We start from the raw sequence: 27753 nt of genomic DNA on the forward strand, positions 1-27753 counted from the left end.
CCCCCAGATCTTTCTACTTTACCACACTCCTGTCCCCTGGGAAGCTGCAAAATGCATCTTTAAGATGGAAACCTGCCTGAGAGTTCACATATTTTATCCTCAGAAGCACAATCTCCCTTGTTAATTGTTTCCTGATTTTTGATGGCAGAAAATGACTACTATAATCCTGAGATATAATGACCTGTAAATTTAATTATTCTAATTGCTTCACGGGTATTCAAGTATGTAAGCAAATGTATACTTTCAGATAAAACACAATAATTTTAGGATAAGACATACTGTTCCACTGTCAATTTGAGGTTACTCAAAATACCAAAGCTTAATTGTTATAGCATTATTTATGTCTGAACTAGTTCCTTGAAGATAAATCCAACATTTCAAGAATTCATGATTTTGGTGACATTAACATTCAGCTATCTTGATATCCCCAGATATAATGAAAGTCGATAAGCTGAAAGGGCTTTGTTTACATATATAACGAATCCATTCTTACGGATATAAAAATGTTAGGTAAAGCCATGGATTTCATACAATTTCATAGTTAATAGGCATCACAGAAAAATTTTAAATTAAATGCTTATAAATATACAGTGTCGGAAAGGGGGAAAAACAGGTTTTAAAATATTCTATAGGAAGAGACACTTTAGAAGGTTGTTATTAACGTCTGGAGTTATGGTTTGCCGTATTTCAAATTTTCCCAAGTTATGCTGCTTACCATTCAGAAGATATAAAAAAGATGGACTATTGTTTTTTTAATCTTCAATTTATAAGGAGAAACTAAGGACAGCGACTATTTAAAGAAGTTTCTCACAGTCCAATTGAAGAGCTGGAACACCCTTATCACTCCACTGAAGATGCTCATTAGCATCCCCAAAGACTTGTATTTTGCTAAATCCGAGGCCCCTTCTCTGCCCTCATCCTATTTAACCTCTCAGCAGCATTCACAGTTGACCACTCTGTTCTGAAATTTCTAGTTTCTGTTATACTACTCTATTTCCAAGCTCCTAGTTCACTTTTGTTTCTTTTGCTGGCTGGCTCTGCCTCTTGACAAAACTGTGCTTCCAATCTTCCCATTTCATTTAATGATACCATTATCTACCAGTTGCTCAGTAAGAAACCTGGGAGCCATTCTTGTTGTCTCTTTCCTTTACAACCCTCAATTCCAATTCATAAGCAAATCCCATCGCCTATCCCGATTCTGTGCTCTTTCCAAATCCTAGTCGCTTTTAAAAGCCTCTATTCTATGTCCCAGACTTCTGCAATGGGCTCCTCCTGGTCTCCTGGTCGCATTATTGCCCCAAATAATCATTTCTCCACACAATAGGCAGAGTCATCTTTTAAAATGATATATCAGAATTTAAATTTCCAATGGCTTCCCATTGTATTTAGAATAAAATCTCAACTCATTATCAAATTATAAGACTACCCATAATCTGGTCCCTGACTGGCTCTCTCATCTTGTTTAATATCACACTCTACCTTGCTTGAATTTAATATACCCGTCCCATCTCAGGTGGACTTAACCTCTCTGCCTGGACTTCTCTTCCTGTAGATCTGCATGGCCAACTCCATTCCTCATTCCTGTGTGAAACCAACTTTCATATCCTCAGAGATTCCTGCCCCATCTTTACAGACTGAATTTTTCTCTATCTGAAATTATCTATTTATCTGCTTCTTCCTATAGAACTAAGCTCTTTGAGCACAGGGATGACTTGTTCCTTACAATATCCTTCAAACTTAGGATATAGCACACAGTCCCTAGCACATAGTAGGCACACAATATATATCTGTTAAACAGATGAGGTTATAAAAAGGGCATGTTCCTTTAGTATTCTAAGCACTTTTAGATTTCTTTCCTGTCTCTTGGTGGTGAAGACAACGATTATGAGAAAGGTGAAAGATCAAGTTTTAAATATCAACTCTACCCTACTCAATAAAGTACCTCAGTTTGTGGTCTATATTCTTTCACAATACAACTCACTTTTGAAAGGTCCAAGATAGGTAACCCTTCTTCGGTTGAAGGCCATTAACCTACGGAAGATCAATCATAACGACAAAACTTAAAATAGGTTTCTAGAAAGAAAACTATAAATTTCCATTCATTACTCTAAAATTGAGTTGGGACTGTAAAACTATTAAGTACAACAAATAAAAACACAACTCAAAATATTAGATGTATATTACTTATGTAGTTCCTTGCTGGGATAATACTATCAACACATGACCTTCCACTGCTGTTTGAAATGCTGCTGAAGTAGGCAGTAAACTGCCTCACTCTTTTTCTCCAACTCCCGCAACTTGGAAGGCCAAAGGATTTGCAATATGCAGTGGCATTGGTTTTATACATTTACATTGGAACCTTGACCATAGGGGCTATTAATCTGTAAGTTTTTTTGACTTTCAAAAGCTGACTGATTGCATTATTATATTTCGAGGTCAGAGTTGGCCCATTCTACTAGGCTGAAGGTTACACCTGAGAACAATATTATTTTTATATACAAAAAAATTCACAAGTGGTTTCTTAGACGTTGCAGCCCTTGAAGTATTCTTTTTAGAGCACCATAATAGGGATTTGGGAGAGTACATTTCTTCCTCCTCTTGACTTAATTACCTGCTTAGAAATGTTTAATTTTATACTGAAGGCTTAATTCCTGAGACATTTGCTTGCAACATGAATTGTTCCATAACAGACCATTAAACAGGGTTCAGGAGAGGCCAACTCCTCCGTGAATGCTGCAAAGCAGAACAAGGTAATCTTAAAAGTGGAAAATATTTAAACCCTGATTTCCAAACCAAATGAGTATGACTTTCAGTACTGTTTTCTGAGAAACATACTTAAAATATTCAAAAGCTATTTTATTAAAGTATACATTGAATTATTTGATCAAATATATAAAGTGTACTATTTAAAGCCATTGTGCTGGTCTTGTGCTAATTGAGATTAATATTTACACAGTAAATGTTTAAGAGGTAGATTATGTAATTTTTATTACTGATAAAGAATGTGTACTTCCAGTCAAAAGCCGTTGAGTACCTAAGTCTTAAAGCATCTTGTGACTCATTCTGCACATATCACTTGATTCTCAAGTATTAATTTGTGGGACTTCCAATTTCAGGTAGACATCCCCTGCCACGCTTCCTACCACCTAGTTAGTGAGCTCAAGGAATTTATGTCATTTTTAACACTAGCTTAAGAAAAAGAAAATTGAGAAAACTCATAATGTAAACTATGTAACGAATTGCAAAATCAAACAACTTTGCATTTTTCATAACATCATTCCATTTCTTTGTTGACGTACAGTTGAAAATTTATTTTAATTATCCTCAGTGTTATTTAAAATAGATGCATAAAAACTTAGTATTTTACTAAATAGTAGGAGATAGGCAAACATTTTAACAAAAATTAGATATTCAACACAGCATTAATATGTTACTAATACAGTAAGCATGCAAACTTTTGACAACTTTATGGGATGATTAAAACTTCTAGATTACTTTAACTCCATAAACTCATAGGATAAATAATGTCCAAAAACCCAACTTTTATCCACTGATTTAAAAATGCCCTATTTCAGACTTAAAAAACAAACAAAAAAAACCAACCTAATACCTCTGGATTATATCTGGACACTGTCTTCCACACAAAACCTAAGTCAAACATAGACGTTACTGGTACACTGGCAATTCTTTCAATGACATATACCTGAGTAAGAAACAAATGATATTAATGGAAACTGGAAAAAAAAATTACTGTGATGGACTGGGGAGTAAATTTTGTACTCCCACAAGTATGTATACACACACACACATGCACACACGTGCCTACAAAAAATAGTACTTGCCAGCCATTAGTGTGGTTATTCTAACCGAGTTTACAATGTAAAATCCTGGCCAAGGAGAAACAAAGTTGGCCCCAAACAGTAAGATAAGTATTTAAGAAACAATCTTTTTCTTGCCTATCACAGGGTTTTAAGGTAGAGTTGGCATCTACCTTTGATATCATAAGATTTGATGTCATAAGACTGGTTTTTAATTATTCCAGCAGGTTTAAAAATAACACATGACACTAAAGAAGTAAAAATTTAGAGAACCACACATTGGCTTCTTCTGGGACATTACCTAAGTTAAACAAATATTTTCAAGATTCAAAAGCAAACTGAGTGATACTAAATTTTAACTTTTTGAGGAATATTTAGAATTACTGACACAGTTGTTTTGTGGTGCCTACTATCAATAAACATAAATTCTCCAAACAGCATTACTATTTTAACTTGTCTTGAAATTCCTAAAGTTAAACCTTTTCAAATCTCATCTAGTCATTCAAAGTGAAGTACACACAATTTTTCAACCACTGCTTAACCCATGCCATTAAGGGCACACACTAGCTAGAAGATACGTAGTAAAATTTAATAATCTTGAGTTAAACAGAGCCTGATATACTTACATTTAGAAAGTTAAGACTCTCTGGTATGCCTACATTAAGAAAGTTCTTATAAATTATTCCTATTTATAATTGTATCAAAACAAATACAGGATACTGCCTGGGGAGGAGGAGGGGGAGGGGGGAAGAAAACCTAATACAAAGACAACAAAAACAAGTAAAACTCCAAAAAAAAAAGGAAGGGAAACTCCTTGGGCTTCAAGCTCTGGGACCTGACAGCCAGGCTCTTGTTCTAAGTCCCTGGATAGTATTAACACTTTGAAACAAAATAGTTAAAAGTCAATTCCTTAAAATGTTCTATGTCGATTATATCTCAAAACAAAAACAAAACAAAAAAAAAACCCAAAAGCCAATTCCTTCTTTATTTTTTGTTACATGTCAGTTCAAAATGATGTTTATCTCCTTCAAAATGTTATAAATCCTATATAAAAGATGAATAAATCCCATATAAAGAATGAAACTGCTAGCTTTACTAGAGATTTGCATGCTCAAGTTTTGCTTTAATGACCTAAATCAAATGAAAATTTCTCAGGTTTATTTAAAGCAGTACTAAAATACTATTATTTTTAAAAAGCAGGCTTGGTAAATAAATGTTTAGAGTATCTCTGAGTCCCTTAAATAACGTAAGAGGAAAACACTAGGCAAATACCTTTTTATCCTTGAGTAAACTGGCGTTCTATACCAGCATAATCTGCTTCATATGCTAACTGGACACCTTCACTCCCAAGCACAACCCAAAAGAAAAGTGTACTTACCTGAGTTTACTGAAGAATTATAAAGACTACTGATTAAAAAAGAAAATCCCTTTAAAAATTTTTACTATCATGGATATATTAAATATAAAGAGCAGCTGTTTCTCAGTCAGAGACAAACTGGTATCTAATTATAAGGTAATAAAAAAATACTACACTGCCCACAGTGTAGCCCATTTAAAACAGGCTGGACTAAAACTATACCCTCATGTGAAATCAGATCCTTAGTAGTCTTGAAGGCTACACTACCAATCTTTAGTTAGAAGGGACTCCTGTAACGAAAGCAATTCTTAGTACACACATACACATCTCATCTCAACTTAAAGAACAAAAAAAGTTATGTTACACAAGATGTGGAGAAAAATATTTACTCAACAGCTTAAAAATTAGTGTAAGAGCTAGAATGAGTAATGGAAATCCAGTTCTTGCAACAGATAGTATCTATTTGTGGCAGCCAAAGATTACTGTGAAGTGAGTTTATCCAGGTTTAGGGTAAAAAGAAATATGGTGTAAACTACTTGTTACTACAGTTTTCACAAAAGAGGGCAAGATTTAACAAGCAATTTAAATGCCAAGAATTTGCCAATCATTTTTTAACTTTTCTTAAATTTAGTTATATTTTGATAAGCAATCTCTAAGAGTTCACCTCTAAAAGGTTTGATGCAAAAAACACAGAAAATGTTCAAAGGGGGAAAAAAAAAACCTAAATATTTTTAAGTTCACCAGGCTGTTAGGATTTATCAAAAATCTGTGTTCAAGAACAAATGTGGCAAATGACTTTAAAAATAGAACAAACCCATATCTAGGGACTATTAAACAAAGCCTATGCGATACATACAATTACAACAAATTGAAGATTATGGTATAAGTTTGGATGTTGTTAGACACTAAGCCTAGCTTCTCAAAAAATAACAAGTGCATGCTTTCCCTAGAAACTGGAAGGTGCACTACTGCACGCAGCAAAGATACCACAGGAGAACTGGGCATGTTGAGTTGGAGAGTAAGAGTTAAATCACGTCATTCAAATCCCTTGAATTCTAATTCCATCAATTCAAATATAAGCAAAACCTTTTTCCAGTTATATCACATGCATACATAGTTGAATATAGGCACAGAAACTTGTCATTTTTATTTGGGTAACAAGAGTCTCTAAATTATGTTGAAAAATAAATCCTAATTATTACTACTCCTGTAAAAAAAAATTTAGCACATTTTTCACAAATGATTTATGCAGAAGAGAAAAAAATACACATAATTTTATAATATCTTAAACTTTTTTATTCCCTACCAGAGACATTAATTTTGTCTTTCATTTTCTTTCAGTTTTCTACATTTTCAAGTTGCACCTGTATTTAATACTGCTTTAATCTGCTAAAGACATTAACTGATTGCTCTCCTATATCTAAGGATTATATAGTTTTAGTATAAATATATATCACATATTTTCGTAAAATTTTGACAAAACCAAATAAGCCTGCCTTGTTTTTAAGTCCATGCTCCTTCCACTGTTTATAAAATCTGATTTAATGATCAAAAATTCTTGGTTGTCATTCTTCAGTTACAACAGTCTTCCTTCTGAACTACCACTCACTTCTTTTTACAAAATAACAAGCAATAGAAAAACCAAACAAATTATCTTAATCTTAGTTCTTCCTTTCGACTCTATAAAATAATGTGAACTTTGTTTTCTTAAATGAAACGAATACATCCAAAACTCAATACATTCAAATGAGCTGCGTCTCCTTTAAGGTAGTCACCTTGGAAGGCCACAGTTCATTCTCCTAACTATGCTACCACTGCTCAAAATACCTTTAAAACTCTTTTGCGATCGCCTTCAAAGACAGTTGCATACTTCCTACTATTACCTCATAGATTGATTTAATTTTTGGAAACAGTCAAAAGACATTTGGTGCCCAAAAATGGTAACTATAAAACAATCAAGTTGGGTAATACTTTTTTTTTTTTTTTAACAATATGCAATCTTAAAGTTAATAGTGTGTGTGACTTAAATTAGCTCTGAATGCAATTGTAAAAGAGCAAAACCCAAAAGGTTTTGAGCAACGGTAGATTGCTGGAATTAGGAAACAATTTTCCAGCATGATCACGATGCAGGGTAACATTCATTTAGCTGTCTATATTCTGGCGTATTTGTTTAAAGTGAACATTCTGAGAGTTAGAATCGTTTAAAAAGGAGTATCATTCTTAAAAAAAAAAAAAGGATTTTATTCCTTTAAAGTATCACTTTCAAAGTTAAGTACTATGCAAATGTTTTGTTAGAAACTAATTCTCCTTAAAAACTTGAAAGCAAATAACTGACTTATTTGCTCCCAGGCTTTTTAACATTAACTGAAGAAAAATAATTTGACATTTCTAAGGTACTAAAAAACAAAACAAAACCCCACATGTAATAAAAACGCATCAAGAACCAAACTACAATTTCTGAGCTGCACTGTTTATTTTGCTGCTTGAAACCTAAGTGACAGTATGCCACTATAATTATGGGGTTTCATCTAAACCTTTACTACACTGCAGGTACAGAAATATACGGACACATTTTTGGAGAACTGACATTTTGCAAAATGCAGCAAACATTTTAATTTATACATGAGAAAAGGAAGTGTTCAAAAGGGTATGCATTTCAAGTTATTGCAGGTTATTTGTGAGAGAATTTCTGCAGGTAAAACATGTTTAAATTTAACCAACAGTAGCGTGTCAGTGTATTTAAAATCATGACAAAAATCTTCTCTCTGGTCATGTTGCCCATGACAAATTACTATGATGTTGTATGTTTTAGGGCAAGATGTCAATACAGCATAAATCCCACGGCATTTTGGTTTTCTTCTGGAGATTAAAGCTGTTTTTCTTGGGATAAATGCAGCAGCAAAACACAAACCAGTTGATCAAAAAAAGCACTTCTGCCATAACTCCAATAATTTTCGGGACACATCAACCGACAGTAGTTTTGCCATTCCCAGTTCTTTTAAGGGTTACATCTCTGCACTTAAGTATGTCTGTAAAAGCTTGTTCTCTGTTAAGCCAGTTTACTGACTACAGCCTGGTTGAGAGAATTTAGTTGGTTGGTCCATTTATCTAGTGCAGTATATCGGGCACCACCCCTCTTCTGATGATCCAATTCAAGGAGTTGGTTGACTTGATCAATTCGGCCATGAATAGTGCTGGAAATAAATAAATAAAAGAAGACATGTCTACAAACCATTTTCACTAAACATATCTTCTGGACTTCATACAATAGTCACAATATCAATAAATGCAAAAGAAAAAAGCTGCTGCCTACAGTGAATGGTTGAGTTCAGCATTAATTTAACATTCACTACCTTATTCAAACTTCAGACAGAAACCAGATTTCAGCTACCTTTCACCAATTTCATTGAAAGAACCAACAGGCATATATACTTACCCAATTAATCAAGAGCAAATGTAATATGTGAAGCTTTAAATAACATACTGCATTTAAGAAAGATACAATTTCCAAACTATTATATATCATACCTTAAACTTTAAAAACAAAATAATACTATCCATTAAATAATTCTCTAGCTGTATATGGGTCATATACTGAAAGAGAAACCTTTTGAAAAGTCTTTTAGAACTTTTTCAAAGATCATGTGCTTAACAGGATCATTCATTTATAAAAAGCCATCACACACATATATCTCGTTTAATAGAAAACCACAGCCAGAGAGTTTTATGAAAAATCAAGAATTCAACTGTTACCACTGCCATCATTATTCAAACTTATGTCCTAAACATTTTGTGGTACAAAACAGTCAAGTACTTACTTATCCAATATGCACTGCACCAGCAAGCTCTCCACATCAGCTACATCTATGTTTAACTCCTAAGACAAGAGACTCATTATAATTCTACCAATTAACTTTTTGAAAGACTTTATGATTTTATATAATTATTCTTAAATATTTTAAATTCATTTCTACCACTTAAAAAAGAAAATTTAAAGCAAATTTCATTATCTGTTCAAAATACTTCCGAGAACACAGGTCTGATAAAATCCAACTTGTTAACTTTAAAAGTATACCCCTGCTATAATTTTATTGTGGTTGGGCTTAGCCATACATTCATTATATATTTTAGCCACTTTCTCTCCTACAATTTTCTCTGAGGCTGAAGGAATCTTTAAAATGAAATATAATGATTCCTTATTTCTCTTTTCTTTTAACTCAATTTATGCCAGGAAAACAGAAAAATTCACACTAAAAGGAAAAACCTTAAGTTATGCTGTATTTTAAAAAGGTAGTATTACAAAATGTTAACAAGAATCACTCTTTTAAATAGAAGATAGGTATACTGCATTTATAACTACAAATTATAAATATTAAAATCAATGAATAAAAGTACCTTAGAAATAAAAGGAATATGTATTCTTGTGTAAGGCTTAATTAATTTTATAAGCACTTGTGTTCTGATGTTTCGCAAAAGCTCTGAAAGAAAAAAGTTAAAATAACACAATTGTATTTACTAGTTTGTATAGCTTTATGAATCACTATGTACTTCTAAATTATATTAATTAACTATATCATTTATCTTCTCAAAATACATCTTTCTTCCTAACAAGAACATAAGGTATTTGTATCTAAAAACATCTGGGTTCAACAGATGCATAGTATGATTAAAGGTTGTCTTTCACATAATTTTTTCTTGTTCCCACCTCCCTGATTTTGCTCACGTTGTGATACTACTTAAAATATCCTCTTGCCTTCTCAATAATACTTCACTGCTCATCATTTCCTCTACAGTTTCCTCTTTCAAGAAGCTCTAATTTGTACCCGCAAGTTCCTTATTTTATGCTCTTTCAAAACCTAGAGTAGTACATTTTATACAATGATTTTACAATTGTCCCTAGTTCTTCATGTAAGTGTCCTTTAAAAAAAATAGATAGAAGTTCATGCACAAGACTTCTATATTTTTCTACGCCACAAAATATAGTATCGTTCTAAGTTCAAATAAGAACTTTAAAAATATCTGCTGAATGAAAGAGAAAGGAAGGTGAGGAACAAAAGAACATTGCTTCTGATCTTTGGATTTTCTTAATGCATCTGGAATTCAAGTATTTGAATAAGTTGTCCCAAATGGTTATTAAAAACCCTCAAATAGCTCCATAACAGGTAGGAACACTGGAGGTATAAGCGGTTCCAGAACAAAGAGACGACTTTTATCTTTGTTAATCAGAACTTATTAAAAATCTCATACATTTGTTGGTACAGTGTTAGCCTACCTTTTCAAAGTAAGTGCATCTCAGCATTATCAACAGCAGGCTGTTTTCAAAACTTTTGTTGTCAAAAATAAATCCTAAAAATTAACTTTGAACTTCAACATCAGTAATAAACATGCAACAATATCTAAATTAGAATAAGAAGGTAAAAGGGACAGCCACCTTAAATGAAATGGACATCATATAAGAAATTGATTACATTAATAAATGAAATTGGCTAGTGATTTCTTTAAAACAGCTTTATAATTTTAAGGAATATTCCACTCCATGACAGCATTTAGAAACATTTCTATATTTTGCAATAAACAGAAGAAAAACAGCTTAATTCCATGTAGCTCCATTAAGAAGTACTGTTTGACAGTGACAAAGAAAGTAACAATTTCAGCAGAAAGAATATACCTTCAATGTGTTCCCTTATGAAAGGATCATCCATGATGTTGCTGTGATTTGTTTTTAGAATCTTTTCAAATTCAGTGATGTCATTATTCTGATAGGCACTAAGAGAAAAAGAAAAGCATAAATTTTGTCAAACATGAAGAAGTCATATATTAAATCAGATAAACCAAAGAGCCTATTTCTCAATTTTTATATGCAAAAATCTAAATTATATTATAGTTTCTGTCATGGAAATTGGAATTAAACACACATGTATCCTTCTGAAAATAAAATGAATTTCCTTTTTAATGCTTTTGGTTTTATAAAGGAAAGATAAATTATATCTTCTGGGGTTATAATATTATATTTATACATAGCTAATTAAAATCTTCCCTAAATCTTGGTATTAAGAATTGACAACAGTTTAGTAACTGTTTAATGCTTGATGCTTTTAACTTAAATTGTGCGTTTAATCCCTAAGAAACCAGGTTTCATGCATACTACTGTATGGAGGAGTTTGGATATAAGACAGTATATCCTCCCTGAAGGTTATTCAGAAATGCAGCTTCCTAATTTTTATCTTCTAGAAAGGTACCAGCAACTGCCAAAACTTCTTAAAGGGAACATTTGATTCTCAATTCTCTCTAGCCTTAGAATTCCACTGAGCTATACAGCAGAAACATTGGTGGCAGATAATTAGTGCCAAATGGGATACACACACAAAGTAGAGAGTGATGGACACTGCTGCAGAAGGCCAAAGGCTGATTTACATTCATGATTCTCTGAGACGTCTACTATCTACTCTCGGAGGCACTATGGGGATTTTGCTAAAGGTGCTGAGAAGGAAGAAGCCAACCTTCTGGATATGGCACCACTGTCTGCTTTATATGTAAGACATATCATCAGCCATTCTGCACGCCCTCTGCTGTGCTTCCATCTGTTGGGTCGCAATGTAACTTCATGTTAGGGACAGGTGATTCAAGTGCTTCAACAGGAATTATTTTCCTCTAGTCTGCTGGCAACTGACTAGGAAGATAAAATTAGGAAGCATTACTTTTCTTACCTACCCCAAATATATTATTGTAATATATAATACTATAGGAGGATATATTCAAATAGTGAAAACACTTGCACACACATATATTTTAACCAAAAGACATTCTTCCACTATTTAAGTGGCTTAAAAAAAAAAAATCTTACACAAAATGTGGGACACCACAGGCCACTTCTTTCAAAATTTATCATTAAAATAAGTTTTAGAGTTCCAATACAGAGGCTTCACTAGAGTAAATTGTAAGACATAATATACAAATATAGCCATTACTTTTTAAAGGTCTGATAAATCAGTACTTTAATCCATTTAATGCATTTAACCAATTTAATTTGAACAAAATATTAATGTCCAGGGCAAAACTTTCCCTCAATATTTCTTTAAGAGTTTTAAAAGTTAAACTGTTGCTTAGCAATATAACTTAATAAACATTTTTTAAAAGTATTATGTAGCTAACCTCTATAAACAGATAATCTCTTAATGTGGCCAAATGTAGGTAGAATAAACTATTTGAAATAAAGATGGAGAAGCCTCCTTTCATAACTAAAATCAACTTAATTCAACAAATATATATTAAGATAAACTAAAGAAGTAAACAATAAAAAAGAAACTGATTTTTTAATGTTGCAGTTTAGGTTTTTTTTTTTTTGCGGTACGTGGGCCTCTCACTGTTGCGGGGCGTCTCCCGTTGCGGAGCACAGGCTCTGGACGCGCAGGCTCAGCGACCATGGCTCATGGGCCCAGCCGCTCCGCGGCATGTGGGATCTTCCCGGACCGGGGCACGAACCTGTGTCTCCTGCATCGGCAGGCGGACTCTCAACCACCGCGCCACCAGGGAAGCCCAGTTTAGGTTTTTTATCCCCTAACCATTCGTAGTCCCCTTAAAATAAAATCTTTCTTATTTTTTACAGCTAAAATTAAGGTTTCAAACAAACAAAAAGCCTAGTAACTTGTAAAAGTCATAGCCAAATAAAAACAAAGTAAATGAGGACATTTTACATAGAAGCTTAAACAGTATTATGAAATAAGCTATTCTCTCCAAGTATATAAAATTTATATGTAGGTGACTCATAATTTATAGTCTAACAGTACTTTTTTAAATTAAAAAAAAGACTATTAAGACAATGCCTGGTCATCTAAATTACCTAAAAGTATCTGAAAACAAACAAAAAAACCCAACCTTGCATCATGTCCCTAACTACATTCTTCCTATCTTGGTACTCAGCCGTACAATCTAAACAATGGACTTGAAACCTAGTAAGTTCCTTGGTTTTCTATAAAGAAAGCCCATTAAAGCCTAGGCTCCATCTATTCCTGGGCCAGAGGAAAATTTTTCTTGCTCATTGATTTCTTTTACAAAAACAGGTCTTTTCTAGGCTCTTTGCTTGGTTTCATTTTCTTTAATTTTGTTTAATATTAATTGATTATGGCAGGTTTTTTAGTCATTAGCTATAATTAGTCATATGTTTCTCCACAAAAGGCAATAATAAATCCTTAGATTTCTTACCAGTATGACACCTCTGCTGCTCCTTACATCAGAAAATTAGCTGAGGCAAATTTATTTAAAGTGATTTTTAATCTTGTCAATTAAGAAAATATACAAGTAAAGAAACTGTCTTACTGAAAATTCTTGACTAATGTAGACCAATTCATAATTTCATTTTGGATTAAGGCAGGTAGAAACTGTAACATTGTGAAATTGTTCTAAAACCTCTACAGCTTTCTACTGAAAAACAGTGTGTGCACACACTCATACAGATAATGAATACTTATAAAATCTCGTGACTAACAGAAACAGTAAAATAAATGACTTCAAAAATTTCATCAACTTTGGTATACTTCAAGCCAAAATACAAGAGAGCAAACATTGAGTATTAACTGAATTCTGAAAAGTTCTCTCCTCTCTCCTATTTATTCACTGCTTTAAGGTAATTTACCTTAAGTGAAATATTAAAGCTTACCTTACTAAATTCGTCATTGCTAGAATTTCTGGATCATTTTTGTAAGGTTTGGCCTAAACAGTTAAAAAAAAAGAAGAAGAATTAATTGTGTATGTACAAAGAAAGAATACATTTATTTTCACAAGAGATAGCTGATAGAAATGAAGAATTAGAGCACAAACATACCTCCTGTGAGTCAAATGGATTTATTCCCGATTTCATTAGCATATTTGCTAAGACCAAATATTTTAAGCAAGTGGTTCGTCTTGGACTTCCCGATTCATCATAATTCTTGAAGGCTTCAAAAAAATCAGTGTGTGCCTTTTCAAATTCACCTTCTCTCAAGTGCATTTTACCACCACATTCTGTAAAGAATAAAATAGGAGAAAAGAGGACATTTTCAGTTCTGTAATAACAAGATTGAACACTTTATAAAAATCAAATGAAAACTATTTCAGTGCTTCCAGTCTTTTAATTCTATATCTTGAAGACTACTAGCTCCTGTAGTGTGTAAAGGGCACATACTTTAATTCTTAAAAGCAAGCTCTTCATTAAACATCAGCCAAACAAGCATTTGCAAATCTTTATTCTCAGTTGAAGTAGAAAGTAATTTTATCAAAACTACAATGAGCTACCACCTCACACCAATCAGAATGGCCATCATTAAAAAGTCTACAAATAGCAAATGCTGGAGAGGGTGTGGAGGAAAGGGAAGAACCCTCCTACACTGTTGGTGGGAATGTTAAATTGGTGCAGTCACTATGGAAAACAGTATGGAGGTTCCTCAGAAAACTAAAAACAGAATTACCATATGATCCAGCATTCCCACTCCTGGGCATATATCCAGAGAAACTTATAATTCAAAAAGATACATGTATCCCTATGTTCACAGAGCTCACAGTAGCCAAGACATGGAAACAACTTAAATGTTCATCGACAGATGAATGGATAAAGAAGATGTGGTACATATACACAATGGAATACTACCTGGCCATAAAAAAGAACGAAATAATGCCATTTGCAGCAACATGGATGCAACTAGAGATTATCATACTAAGTGAAGTAAGTCAGAAAGAGAAAGACAAATCCCATATGATATCACTCATATAAAATAAAGCCACAAATGAACATATCTACAGAACAGAAACAGACTCACAGACATAGAGAACAGACTTGTGGTTGCCAAGGGGGAGGGGAAGGAGGAATGGACCGGAAGTTTGGGGTTAATAGAAAACTATTACATATAGAATGGATAAATAACAAGGTCCTATTGTACAGCACAGCACACTATATTCAATATCCTGTGATAAATCATAAAGGAAAAGAATATAAAAAAGAATGTATATATATGTATAACTGAGTCACTTTGCTGTATAGCAGAAATTAACACATTGTAAATTAACTATACTTCAATAAAAAATAAATAATTAAAAAAGAAAGTAATTATATATATATCATTACAATTCAACAATAGAACTTCTGATGGTGAATTTTTTATTAATAATATCTTTACTGATGTAAATTTTACAAAGACAAAGATTCATCCTAATTCCCTTCTAAGACTAGATCATTTCTTTGACTTCACTACTTTGCCTTTTATTTTCACTAAAACAAACAACCTTCAGAGTCATTCAATCATATGTAAGGACACCTTGATATCTTCCCATGACAACTGCCCACCCTTTCCAAACCAAACTTGCCTCTGATGACTCCCATGATCAGTGGATGAGGGATGGCAGACTTGATGTGAAGTGACTGTTCATAGAGTGCTTTAAGTTTTTTGTTATTTTTCTGTGCCGTGTACATTTGAATTTCCAAAGCATATATTTCTAATAACTGTGTGCCTTTTTTCAGGTCATCTTCTCCATCATCAGTCTAGGAAAGCAAATAATGAACATTTAGTCAAGACAGAATTCAGAGTCAACCTAGTGATTTTTACTTGAGTTACCCTGAGAACCTTACACTTATAATACTAATTCTGTGGGAAAATGCATAACAAATTTCAGTTGGGACCTAGATTACTAAGAACATGACCTTCAATGGCCAAAAAGGAACCCATTTTCTAGTCATTTTTGTATTTTCTAGTCATTCAATAGGAAAAAAGTGGCCAGAGGTATTTTTTTATGTATAAAAGTTGCAATGTTTTGTTTTAGCTAGGAGATTATGAATGGTCTTCTCCAAATCTTCACAACTACTTTAGATCCACTGATTCAATCAAAAGCACTTCTCAAGAGCCTTCCTAGAGCCAGGTACTGGGACTACCTTGGGGAAATACAAATTTAAATAAGCCAATGTCCCTGATCTCAAAAAGTTCATAATCTAGAAGACCAATCTGTCAACAGATAAATTATAATATAAATGATAATAACTCTAGTTAAGTATGAACCAAATGCCAAGAATGGAAGAGAAAGGACTAATTCTCTTGGGGGATGTCAAGGGAATAACAAAGGTGGGGAGATTTGAGTTCCACTTTGAAAGATGACCAACAGCCCACAAAACACAGGCCACGAAAAACAGAATATGGTCAACAGTCAGATAATCATAACATCAAGCACTGACATACACAAAGCCAAAATTTATTATTTATTTAGTCTTCCAACTTAAAACTTCCCTTTATTTGTTTTTCACTGAGTCACAACCAGACCAAAAAATATGATATGTAAGACAACCTGTACGTTCAGATTATTATGCATCTCTCTATGCTTTAATGTTATTTACAATCCAGATGGCATTTTCCTTATGTTCTGAAATAAACCAAGCAAAAACTTCTCCAGAGGGCTTTTTCATACTCCTTATGTATATATTTGTAAGACTTTTTAAAATTAGAAATGCCTTCTCAACCATTTTCATTTCATGTGGAAGTGAACACACAGCTGGTTATGTATCAGATTCCCTTAAGAATGTATAGATAAGAAACAATCCATAAATGACTGATCTGCCTTATAAACCAAACCTATTATGAAATATAAAACATTTTCCTGTTTTTAAAAACTAAAAAAAGGTAAAGTTATTAAATGAAAATATCTGCAGATGATTTAGAACACTTTTCTGATTAACTTTTTACCCATTCACAGAAATAACACATATAATTAAAATAAGAGTACATGGCATTGAAAGAGCAAAGAAATATTTAAAACAGTATTTCTACATAATATTTAAACTAATATCAAGTAACTTATTGATCAAGACAAAAAAGGAAATACAAAATTACAGCTCACATTTAGAAAGTTATACAGGTGTACTGTCCAGACCACATGGTTATCCAAATTTAAATTAAATTAAAAACTCAGTACCTTCATCTCACTAGTCACGTTTCAAGTGCTTGATGACATGTATCTGATGCTACCATATTGGAGAGCACAGATACAGAATGTTTCTAACATCACATGAAGTTCTATGGGACAGTGGTGTTACAGAGGATTCATACATGAAAACTAGAATATAAAATATCTTTATGATGTATGTCTATAATATCCTTTCCAATTTTCATAGGGTACATAATTAAATATGAAAGCCTTATTCTTAGTATTAATGACTGGTCTGTTCATTTATTGATACTTATGCCTCATTCTACAAAAATAAGGATTGAAATTAGGACTAGGAGGAAGAAATGTAATTCTCAGAGAAAATTAGCTTTCTGGTAACTTATTTTCCAAATTTTATTTCTGCAATGATGCTTGAACAAAAACATCCCTAAACAATGTTTCAAATACAATTTTTTCTTATGCTTTTTTATTATGAAGAAATATTAAGAAAAAATAAAAGAATGCTACCTGGCAGGACTGATGTAACTGGCGTAAAATTTTTTGAAGCTTTCCATATTCCTCTCGTTCTAAATATAATTTCCCCAGCTGTAAAAAAATAAACTTATTAAAATTAAAAGATTTCAACAGAAGGTGCATCTTTATAGAGTTCATCAAGGATACCCGCCCACTCTTCAAAAGAAAAAAAATGTAATTATAATTGTTACCTTTGTATTTGTCTTAAACCACAGTCTGTCATTCTTAGCATCTTTCAAAGCTTCCAGTGTTGTTTCATAGAATTCCTGCAGTAAATCCATCTGACATAAAAAATCAGAATTCTATAATTGTAAACAGCAAATTTGTACCTGTTAATAAAGTTAATTTGAGCAAACTAAAAGTGCATCTTTGAACTTTAATATACATAAGATACACTATCTGTATCTTATTGAATGTCTGTGACAGTCCACAAAATTAACAAAACTTTAGCAAAGTACAGACCAAATTTACAAAAAGTGCCAAGATGTGTTTTTATGCGTTAAAAAAAATAAAACCCAGAAAATGTCTAATGCTCTAGTAGTACAGGTTTGTCCTTTTCAATCTAATAACTTGTTCTATATTAGCAAAGTAAATGACATGCACATAGAACTAGTTGTGCTGTTTATTATTAATAGTGTATATCTTATGCACTCAACTCTTATTTGGTGCCTACTATATGGCAAACACTAAGTTGTTAAAGAAACAAAGAATAAGCCTCTTCCCTTAAAAATTCTTCTATAAATGTCACTAATCAATTAACTGGACTACAAGCTTTTAAGTTACTGGTAAACTGTTGGAGTTGAGCGGAGGGAAAAGTCTAGCACAATTTTAGCTGAGTCTAACACCATCAGTTCATAAGTCTGACTTTTTTAATGGAAATTGCTGTTTGTTTTGCATTATGATAAGCCCCTCTGTCCCCCTCCCCCCGCTTCTGGCTCTACCTTTGTTTGAATACCTGATTCTCTAGGTCTCTACTTAACAGGATCAAGAGGTAAGAGGGCCATGAGAACAGGAAAGCTTGATACTTTCAGAAAAGGTTGCCTATTTATTCACGACTGCCGATGGCACAGTAAGTCAAGTGTTGCCCAACCAATATCTATACTTACTTTCAAAAAGACAAAAAGCTTACATATAATAGCATGAAGCAACACACAATCTTAAAGTTTTAAATTACTTAATTCCCCCCCAATATCTGGCATACCATTTATGAATAATGTACAAAAAACTGTTTTGATAACACTTGTTTGTAAAACTCAGAAAATATTTTTCCACTTAAGAAAAGCCCCCTGATATTTAAGAACTCTAGAACTAGTGCCATTAAGTGTTAATGTTCTGAACATAAGTTTATCTTCCTCTATTTCCATTACATATATTTTAGATATAAATAGTAAAAATAAACTGCCTCAAGAAATAAAAACAACATCTAGCAGAAAAGACAGAATGAAAGACGATGATTCTGAGATGAACATTTTTTGAGTACAAAGAGTTATCAAACGTTCTAAGAAATGCTAAGTGATATAGAAAATACTTCTTGTGCTCCAACATCATAGCGTAAGAAAGCTGAAACTTAGGACTATGTTGCTTAAAAGAATATAAACGAACAGTCCAATTAAAAATTACCTTAGCAATAAAATAATCATTGCTTTTCTTAATAATCAAAGACTAGAATAATGAAAGCACTATCATTCCCCATACCCACTGTAGTTTCATCATCCAACATCCACCTATTCTTTGTAATAGAACTTATTGAATTGAACACCTAATGAGTAATGCCAATTACTAATCGATATGAGTACAGGTTCTCCTCACAAGGATCTTTATCTAATCAAATCTACACAAACCACCTGACTCACTGTTAAGTATTAACAGCTCAGGGTGGCTAGCTGAAGTGCTGATGAAGTTTATTAGAAGGAACTGTGATAGTAACTGTATGGGAGTCTAATATAAGCCTGCAAAAGTTGTGTGCAGATTGTTAGTATCTGAAGATGATATTTAAAGAGATTAAGCTAGGGTTATAATCTTTTAATATTATACAATTAGTACTGTAATCAAGAATAAAATACACATTATTTTTAAAGCACACTAAAAATAAAAACGAGCATAACTGCTTAAATAAAACCTCTAGGCCTTAAAAACAAAAAAACAAAGCCTGTAGTATAAATGATAAACATATTAATAAGTACTAAGAGGGAAAAACAGAATCTAACCTGCTTAGAAGTGGAGATATAATCAAGAATAGAATTAATGGATTTTTCAGAATAATTTCTTGTGACCGCACTCCGAATATAGGTCAATAGTTGTTTATATCTGTTCATCATTTCTGGAAAGTTTGTCTGTGAGGGAAGAAAAGTGCATTACTAGGTACATATTTATTTACTAAGATATATACACATGATTAAGATTATAGTACATATTACTAGCTAATTGAAAAATAGTTTTTCAATAATAGAGAAACTGTATGACAGAAACATAAATAAAAAATTTAGCTTAAATTTGAAATTACTAGATTACTCAGTAAATGAATCAAATTTTTGAAGTTAGGCTTTGAAAAAGTACCACTTATAGATTTTCCAAATTTCAGATATTGTTCCTCATGGCACAACAAGCACATTTATTTAAATCACAAAAACTACTAAAATATTCATAGACCAAAAGATAGAAATAAGTCCTACTTTTCAAATATTCTTTCCTAAAAATTTACCCCTTCATCAGGAAGCTCTCTAACAATAGTTATGTATTTCTTCTCTCCCTATTATTGGCAGGCTTTTATATTAAAATGTGAAGTGAAAGAATCTCTTCAAGCCCAGGTACTCATCCCACTATCAAGAAAAGTCCTCCCAACCCCTAAAAAGGGGAAAAGTCCTCCCACCTAAGGCCCTACTCAACAGCAGATGTAGCTACTGTTGCTATTCCTTGCAGGACTATTTGCATTACTGTGGTTATTCCAGGTAACATGAAAGATCTGAGGAAATAAAGGACTTAGTGAAATTTCCAGCACTTAAATATTTTGGCAGAGGGTCTATCATCCCTCAGAGCATATCATATAAGTCAACTTATGAGTCTAACCTTATAACCTGCATCCACAGTCCCCACAATCTCCAAGTGCTGTTAATCCCTCTTTTTATTGGGATTAACAATATACTCTACTTTTAATCACAGAGTGGAGCAATGGCAGATACAATGCTTTTTTTCTTGAATGACAGAACATGTAAATTTATTAGGGTGAAGAATAAATTAATGACACTGTAATTTTTCTGCTTATGACTATGTTCTGCCTTGGTATATAGCATGAAGGACAAAAAAAGAAAAACATGAGAAGACTCCCTGAAACGTTCTAAGCAAGTGAATTACAAAAAAGAAAACTAGTAGGGGTAGGTGAGAAAAAACAGATAGAACAATGAGAAAAGCTTTAGCAATATACATCAAACTACTTTCGTTTCCAAGTATACCAACACCACGTGGGAGTAAATAATAGGTAACACCCTCTCAATGAGCCACTAAAACCCAAGTTATAGAACATATCTCCTAGCAAAATGGAAATCAGAAATATGACTGTCCCAACTTTGAGATTATATCTTGATACTGAAATAGGATTTTAGCAAAAAGTTAGTTTTGACTTCATTTCCTTATGCCACAATAACTTTAAAGCTAATTTTTCAAAAATTATGTTACTGTAATTAAAGATTGAGGGACGATTAGGTTTACTGGTTTTTATTTGCAGTGGTGAATGCACAGAGCAGCTGACAACAAACCTTTCCAACTTTTTACTGCCCAAGAGGACTACACAGAAACATGAGTCCGACTTTGAATCTACCTCAAAAATGAGGAGGCAGGGATGGAAGCTGAAACTACTCTTGTAAACCACAACTTATTCAGAGATGCTACTACAGCATAAAAAAGGTAGAGAAGGAAGGTAGGCAAAATAACACAAAATACAAATAATCCTCTCCTTTCACTTGCTTCCCATCTTGGCTCAAGGTAAAATGGTAAAATCAAATCCTACGGGTGGCATACATTTAAACGGGCTCAAAAACTAAACGACTGCTATAGTATGTTAAAATAGTAGATTTCTATAGGGTCTCTTGGTATTATTTCAAATCACAGAATCTTAGGAGTTGAACATGGGCCCGTAACGTCACCGTAATTGTTCAATCAAAATCTCCATCCCCTGAGACACCTGATGCTTCCATAGCCCTCTAAATTATAAAATATACTGAACGTATTCTGAAGATATATAAAGCCACCTGGATTTACCAATGGATTATTTGTGGGGTGAGAGACAAAGAGAGGAGCCATGAAGGTTTTGGCCCTAATCAGTTGAAGAGGAACGTTTTGTAATAAAAAGTACAACCTCAGAACTCCAAAATAAACACTAATAGTTTGTTTAAAAGTCACTCTATTAAGAGTCTCATGCTCTACTGATTGACCTAGCCTGGCAGCGAGAAGTCATTCTATTAATAATGCAGCTAAATACTGCCCATGTATCGAAAAGATAAGTTTTCTTAAACAGAAAACTTTGTATCCTATGCAGAATTTTTAAAATTTAGTACTACTGTAGTCACAAATGAAAAGCAGGCTAAATATGGAAACATATCAACAGAATTATTTTAGAGAAATAGATATAATGACATTTTGTTGCCATGAGGTTTTTAAGTACAGAATTTCATTAACAGTTTAATTCCTCTCGAAACAAATCTTACCAACTTGAAGTTAATCTTAATCATTTGTTTCAGTGCTTTAAATCCCCATTCTCCTTTTTCACCTTCAAGTTCCAAAACCTAAAAAAAAGAAGAAACTTCCAGTATAATTTAATACCGTTATTTTCTAATGACACTCAATATCTAAGTTGTAAACTAATTTTACATTATATGCATGAAAAACACTGCCCCAAGAACTCTACTTCTCAATGTCATTTTTAATAGGCTTAAGAAAAGAAACCAGCCTTAAAATGCTTACTTAAGGTAAGTGAGCTTATTTTGAAGTTTCTTCATCAAAAGATTAAATAAGAACTACTTCTTGATTATACAATCCCAGAAGTACTTTTTATTCCTCTGAAAAATCCGCTGGTAAGAATAACCCAAAAGTTTATCAATAGGAAAGAAATCACACTATTTAATAATGAAACCACACCTGTGTGATTTGTCACCAAAAGACAAAGGAACAGGATTGCAGGGATAGTAACTATTGACCAGCATGTTGATTCTCTTTCTGCCAGAACCATACTAGCTTTTCAGGACAATGGCCCTAATCTACAGATAACCTGATTGGAAAAAACAAAAGGATAGCCCTTTTCAAATATTTGCTTTTGTTGCATAATGCAAACTTATTTTACAGGATTATCACTAAGTATCCAAACGTACTACTGATATAAAATCACTTGGAATTTACTTGATTTAAGACATCATTTAGAAAAATATAAGACACAGAACCAGCCAGAAAACATATGAACCTTTTGGAAACTGCTTAATGCTGCTTTTGGGTCGTCTTCTTTTAATGCTTTGGAATTATAGTACTGATTTTCCAAATCCACATTTGGCTCAGAGTTACTATCTTCAGAGTATTCCTGTGTGTTAGAAAGAGATATTAAAATGAAGGAAAAAAAGAAAAGAAACCCACACATTGCTAAAATGTGAATAATGTTAAGAGAAAATCCACACATTTATAAAAAACAAAACAATTACATAGGTGAAACCCCACTGATGTTTAAACATTAGTTAAATAACAAGGGGAAAACCCCAAATCAAGTGGCTAGCAGAGTACAGTAGTCCCTCCTTATCCGTGGTTTCACTTTCTATGGTTTCAGTTGCTCCATCAGTTGAGGTATAGAAACTGGAAAATTCCAGAAATAAACAATTCGTAAGTTTTAAATTGTGAGTCATTCTGAGTAGCACGAAGACATCTCTTGCCATCTCTCTCTGTTCCACCCTGAATGTGAATCATCCCTTTGTCCAGCATATCCCACCTGTCCTGTGAGTCACTTAACAGCGGGCTCAGTTATCAGATCCACTATTGTGGTATCACAGTGCTTGTGTTCATGTTACCCTTACTGTACTTAAAAATGGCCCCAAAGCTCAAAAGTAGTGATGGTAGAAATTCACATATGCCAAAGAGAGGCCCTAAAGTGCTTCTTTTAATTGAAAAGGTGAAAGTTCTCAACTTAAGGAAAAGAAAAAAAATGTATGCTAAGGTTGCTAAGATCCATGGTAAGAACGAATCTTCTATCCACAAAATTGCGACGGAAAAAAGAAATTTGTGCTAGCTTTGCTGTTGCAGAAGTTATGGCCACAGTGTGTGAAAAGTACTTAGTTAAGATGAAAAAGGCATTAAATTTGTGGATGAAGGACATGAACAGAAAACATGTTCTGACCGATGGTAATGTATTATGCCAGAAAACATTGAGCCTATACAAAGATGTCAGCAAAGGATTCCCTGAAACGAGTGACACCAGGCCATTTGCTGCAAGTAAGGGATGGCTGCCTAGTTTCAGGAACAGGTTTGGACTGAAAAATATAAAATTACTGTAGAGGCTACATCTGCTAATGAAGAAGTCATTGTCACATTTCTGGCAAAGTTGAAGGAGTTAATTAAGGACAGAGACCACACTCGTACAACTTTTATTACAGTATATTGTTATAATTGTTCTATTTTATTATTCTTGTTAATCTATTACTGTGCCTAATTTATAAATTAAACTATATTACAGGTATGCATGTATAGGAAGAAACACAGCATATATATGGTTTAGTACTGTCCTTGGTTTCAGGCAAACACCGGGGGTCTTGAACTACTGTAGAATCATTTCTTTCCTTCAGGTCAAAACTATGATTTCCACAGAATCAACACAAAAGCAAATTGTAAAGAAATATTGGTTATGATCTTCAGTTCTGTAGTGGTTAACCTTTTGTTGATAATAGAGCCTGAGAAAAATCAATGTGAATACTAATTATTATGTAAATGTTACCTATTCACCTTTAACTCCATAATCTAGCTTTTCCTACTCCCTAAGTCTAAATTTCATTATTCTAACATGGCCTGACTACTGAGGATGGTAATCTATATATAGCAGAGTACTCTGTTACTAAATATAACTATATGTTTATAAGAATATTTGCTTTATGTGCATTCCACATTACTCAACAGCTGTTTAGTTATATTAACACACTTTAGTCTTGTAACAAATCAAAATAAATAAAACAAAATTTAGTTATATAGTTTTATGTGACTTTTCATCACATAAATTCAGTTCCTAGTTATGGAACAATAAAGCACCAAGAAAAATTGGAGTAACACTATTTTGTGGAGCGGTATAAACAAGAGTTTAAAATAGTTCCAGGATATGATATTCAATTTAATGATGAGGATTATAAAATATACATAAATTAGTGTAGTAAAAACTATTATTTTAGGAAGAGAGAAGATTATTTCCTTCAGCTACGAGTCATCACAAAGGGCAAGTTTACGCCAAATTCAGAATTGTGCCTGAAAGTAAACAGAAAAAGACAAGAACAGCTATTTCTAAATCCAAGTACAGGTAAACTTTTTTTGCAGATACTTATGAGAAATTTTGTATTGTCTCATAAAGGCACATGAAAGAAAAAATGCACATGAGTGTAGTGTTAGAAAGCTCAAAAATATGTAAACACAAGACGAATTTTTCCTATGACCAGTAGATGGAGGGAGGTGTTTGATCTTAGTATAGAATCAGTTTTAGCTGACCACAATGGCTTTGTAATGTGCGCCCTCTGGAGGATAATTATTTCCTTGTATAAAGATACTTCCTGTGAAGCACTGGCACTCTGTCTCACAAATTTAAGTATCAGGAATTCAGTTATGCTCAATATATGAAAATCCTCTGGAACACTTCTCTTAGAGTTGGGATCAAATTCTGAGTAGTGCGTAAAGTTCATAATCACTCATTCACTTCCTAACCCTGTAATTTAGGTTTGACTACAGTAAAACTGATTAAAAGAGCAATTAATAAATAATGAACATGCCAGTGTATACACCAAATCATGTTATTAGAGTAATGGCTTCTGAGCCAGGTTGTGAAAGATAAATGGGAGTTTGCATGCTGGACAAAACAAGAAAGGGGAAAAGAGAACAGCAGACACGAAGCTGTAACGGGAGATAGCTAAACAACTAAAAGCAATCATACCGCTGGAACATAAAAAGTCCTTACTGATTCTACCTTGAACATGACTCCCAAGTCCATCCACTCCCCCCTGCCCCGCCACCACCCTAGTCTACCACGCCACTTTCATCTCTCCACAACTATAACCTTCCCATTCTCTTTTTTTTTTTTTTTTTTGCTGTACGCGGGCCTCTCCCGTTGTGGAGCACAGGCTCCGGACGCGCAGGCTCAGCGGCCATGGCTCACGGGCCCAGCCACTCCGCGGCATGTGGGATCTTCCCGGACCGGGGCACGAACCCATGTCCCCTGCATCGGCAGGCGGACTCTCAACCACTGCGCCACCAGGGAAGCCCCCCATTCTCCTTTTTAACTTTCAAATTCCAGTCTTCTTAGGGTAAGCAGCCAGAATAATCTTCATAAAATGTAAATTATCTCATTCCTCTTCTCAAAAATGGTTTCCCATTGCTCTTAAAATCAAGTTCAAAAATCACCAAAATGTGACTCGATTATGCACCCAACCATATCTCCTGTCTAGCCCTCCCTCATTCACTTTGCTGCAGCCACCCTGGCCTTACCTCACAAGTTGCCAAACTTGTTCTCACCTTTACATGACATTCCTTTTTCTTTCTACTTCTCTTCATCCTATTAACCATTGCATGTCATTACAGCTTAAGCATCACCTGCTCAGGGAAGACTTGGAGTAAAGAATCATAGCTATAAAACCTACTCTCACCTTTGGAAATCAGTTCTTCTCAGTTATTCTCTAGTAACTGTTCAATAATATATGGGAATAGCTAGAACCAGAAAATGACCTTTATGCAACCCAAATCTTCAGAATGCACCCCTGAACTTGGAAGCAAAATATCTTTGATTTACATCTATCACCAAGTCTAAGAATCTGGACTCTTACTCAAAGCCCATTTATTTTTGGTTTCTTAACCCATAACGGATTAGGAAAAAAAAAACTGACCAGTAGAAGCTGAGAGGCACACATGAATAGGACATGGAGTTGCCAGAAGGTTAACTTCAATTACTGGAAATTACTGAACTGATTATAACATTGTTGAAGGCAGGAACCTTTATATTTCCTACCATGTCTGAATGCCTCTTGTAGTACAAGACTGACTACCTCCAACTTCTGGGAACTGACTGGCTCCAGCTAATGATATTTCTAACTTCTACATAACTCCCCCAAATCACTACAATTGAGATAAGACTTAATCCAGCCCTCAGCATTTTGTGAATATGTTATTTTGGTTTTTCATATTGCATGGGTTGAGAAGTGAAATGTATATTTTTTGCATAATTGCAATTCAGTTCTTAAGTGTTACTGGTGAAATGTATAAATACATGAGAATTGGCACAGCTGATACGTTACTGACTGGTTTCTTATAATTAGGCAGTCCCGTGTTACGATCTGCAACACCATGTTGCAGCCTCCATGACATCACTAACCTGTCATTTGCAACTCAGTGAATCACACCATCAATACAAACTATGCTACAGCAAAAACTATTCACTTACTACACTGGCATGATTTTTACACTGAAGATATTTTGAGAAGTCTTTAGAATAATTCTTTTGTGTAGAATATCTATTATATATTATTTATATCTATTATTTATACTCAATGATAATGATCTTTAGTATAAACCAGCAATTAAATGTTGCTCAACTAATGCAAATTAAGTCTTTCCCCTCAAGCTATTCATGGTCTGAGACAGATATGCAAATGAAACACCAATATAACACAATAAAAGCAGTAACAGAGACACATACTAGGTACAGTGAGTGGCAGCTCAGATGAGGAGTAATCAACTACTCTTGAATGAGTTAGAAGAGGGAAAAGTTAACTGAACCAGGTCTAAAAGTAGGAATAGAAGTTCCCAGGGATGAGACAAGGTACCGGAAATAAAACAATTAACCATGCAAAAGCACGGAAGCTTGAAATGGCATTGCATATTTGGAAGAACCATCAATAGTCTGATTGGGCTGAAACACAGGATGTGTGTAGAGCTGATAAGAGATAAACT

General features: G+C 33.6%; 1 protein-coding gene across 2 annotated transcripts in view; it reads right to left on the reverse strand.

The window, feature by feature from the left end:
* Positions 1 to 6448: 6448 nt before the first annotated feature.
* COPS2 (COP9 signalosome subunit 2) overlaps positions 6449 to 27753 on the reverse strand; it is a 28473-nt gene continuing 7168 nt past the window's right edge. The window contains exons 2-13 of one of the 2 annotated variants that reach the window (XM_067746534.1): positions 23039 to 23152; positions 22290 to 22367; positions 19797 to 19922; positions 17781 to 17870; positions 17584 to 17661; positions 15511 to 15685; positions 13997 to 14175; positions 13832 to 13884; positions 10844 to 10941; positions 9571 to 9653; positions 8994 to 9052; positions 6449 to 8369 (exon numbers count right to left, since the gene is read on the reverse strand). In XM_067746534.1, the coding sequence (XP_067602635.1) occupies positions 8225 to 8369; positions 8994 to 9052; positions 9571 to 9653; positions 10844 to 10941; positions 13832 to 13884; positions 13997 to 14175; positions 15511 to 15685; positions 17584 to 17661; positions 17781 to 17870; positions 19797 to 19922; positions 22290 to 22367; positions 23039 to 23152 (1278 nt within the window). In that variant the 3' untranslated portion in view covers positions 6449 to 8224. Of the gene's footprint in view, positions 8370 to 8993; positions 9053 to 9570; positions 9654 to 10843; positions 10942 to 13831; positions 13885 to 13996; positions 14176 to 15510; positions 15686 to 17583; positions 17662 to 17780; positions 17892 to 19796; positions 19923 to 22289; positions 22368 to 23038; positions 23153 to 27753 lie in introns of both variants that reach the window. The other variant, XM_067746525.1, reaches the window with a different exon arrangement.

This window comes from Pseudorca crassidens, chromosome 1, assembly GCF_039906515.1.
Source record: "Pseudorca crassidens isolate mPseCra1 chromosome 1, mPseCra1.hap1, whole genome shotgun sequence".
Lineage (NCBI taxonomy): Eukaryota > Metazoa > Chordata > Mammalia > Artiodactyla > Delphinidae > Pseudorca > Pseudorca crassidens.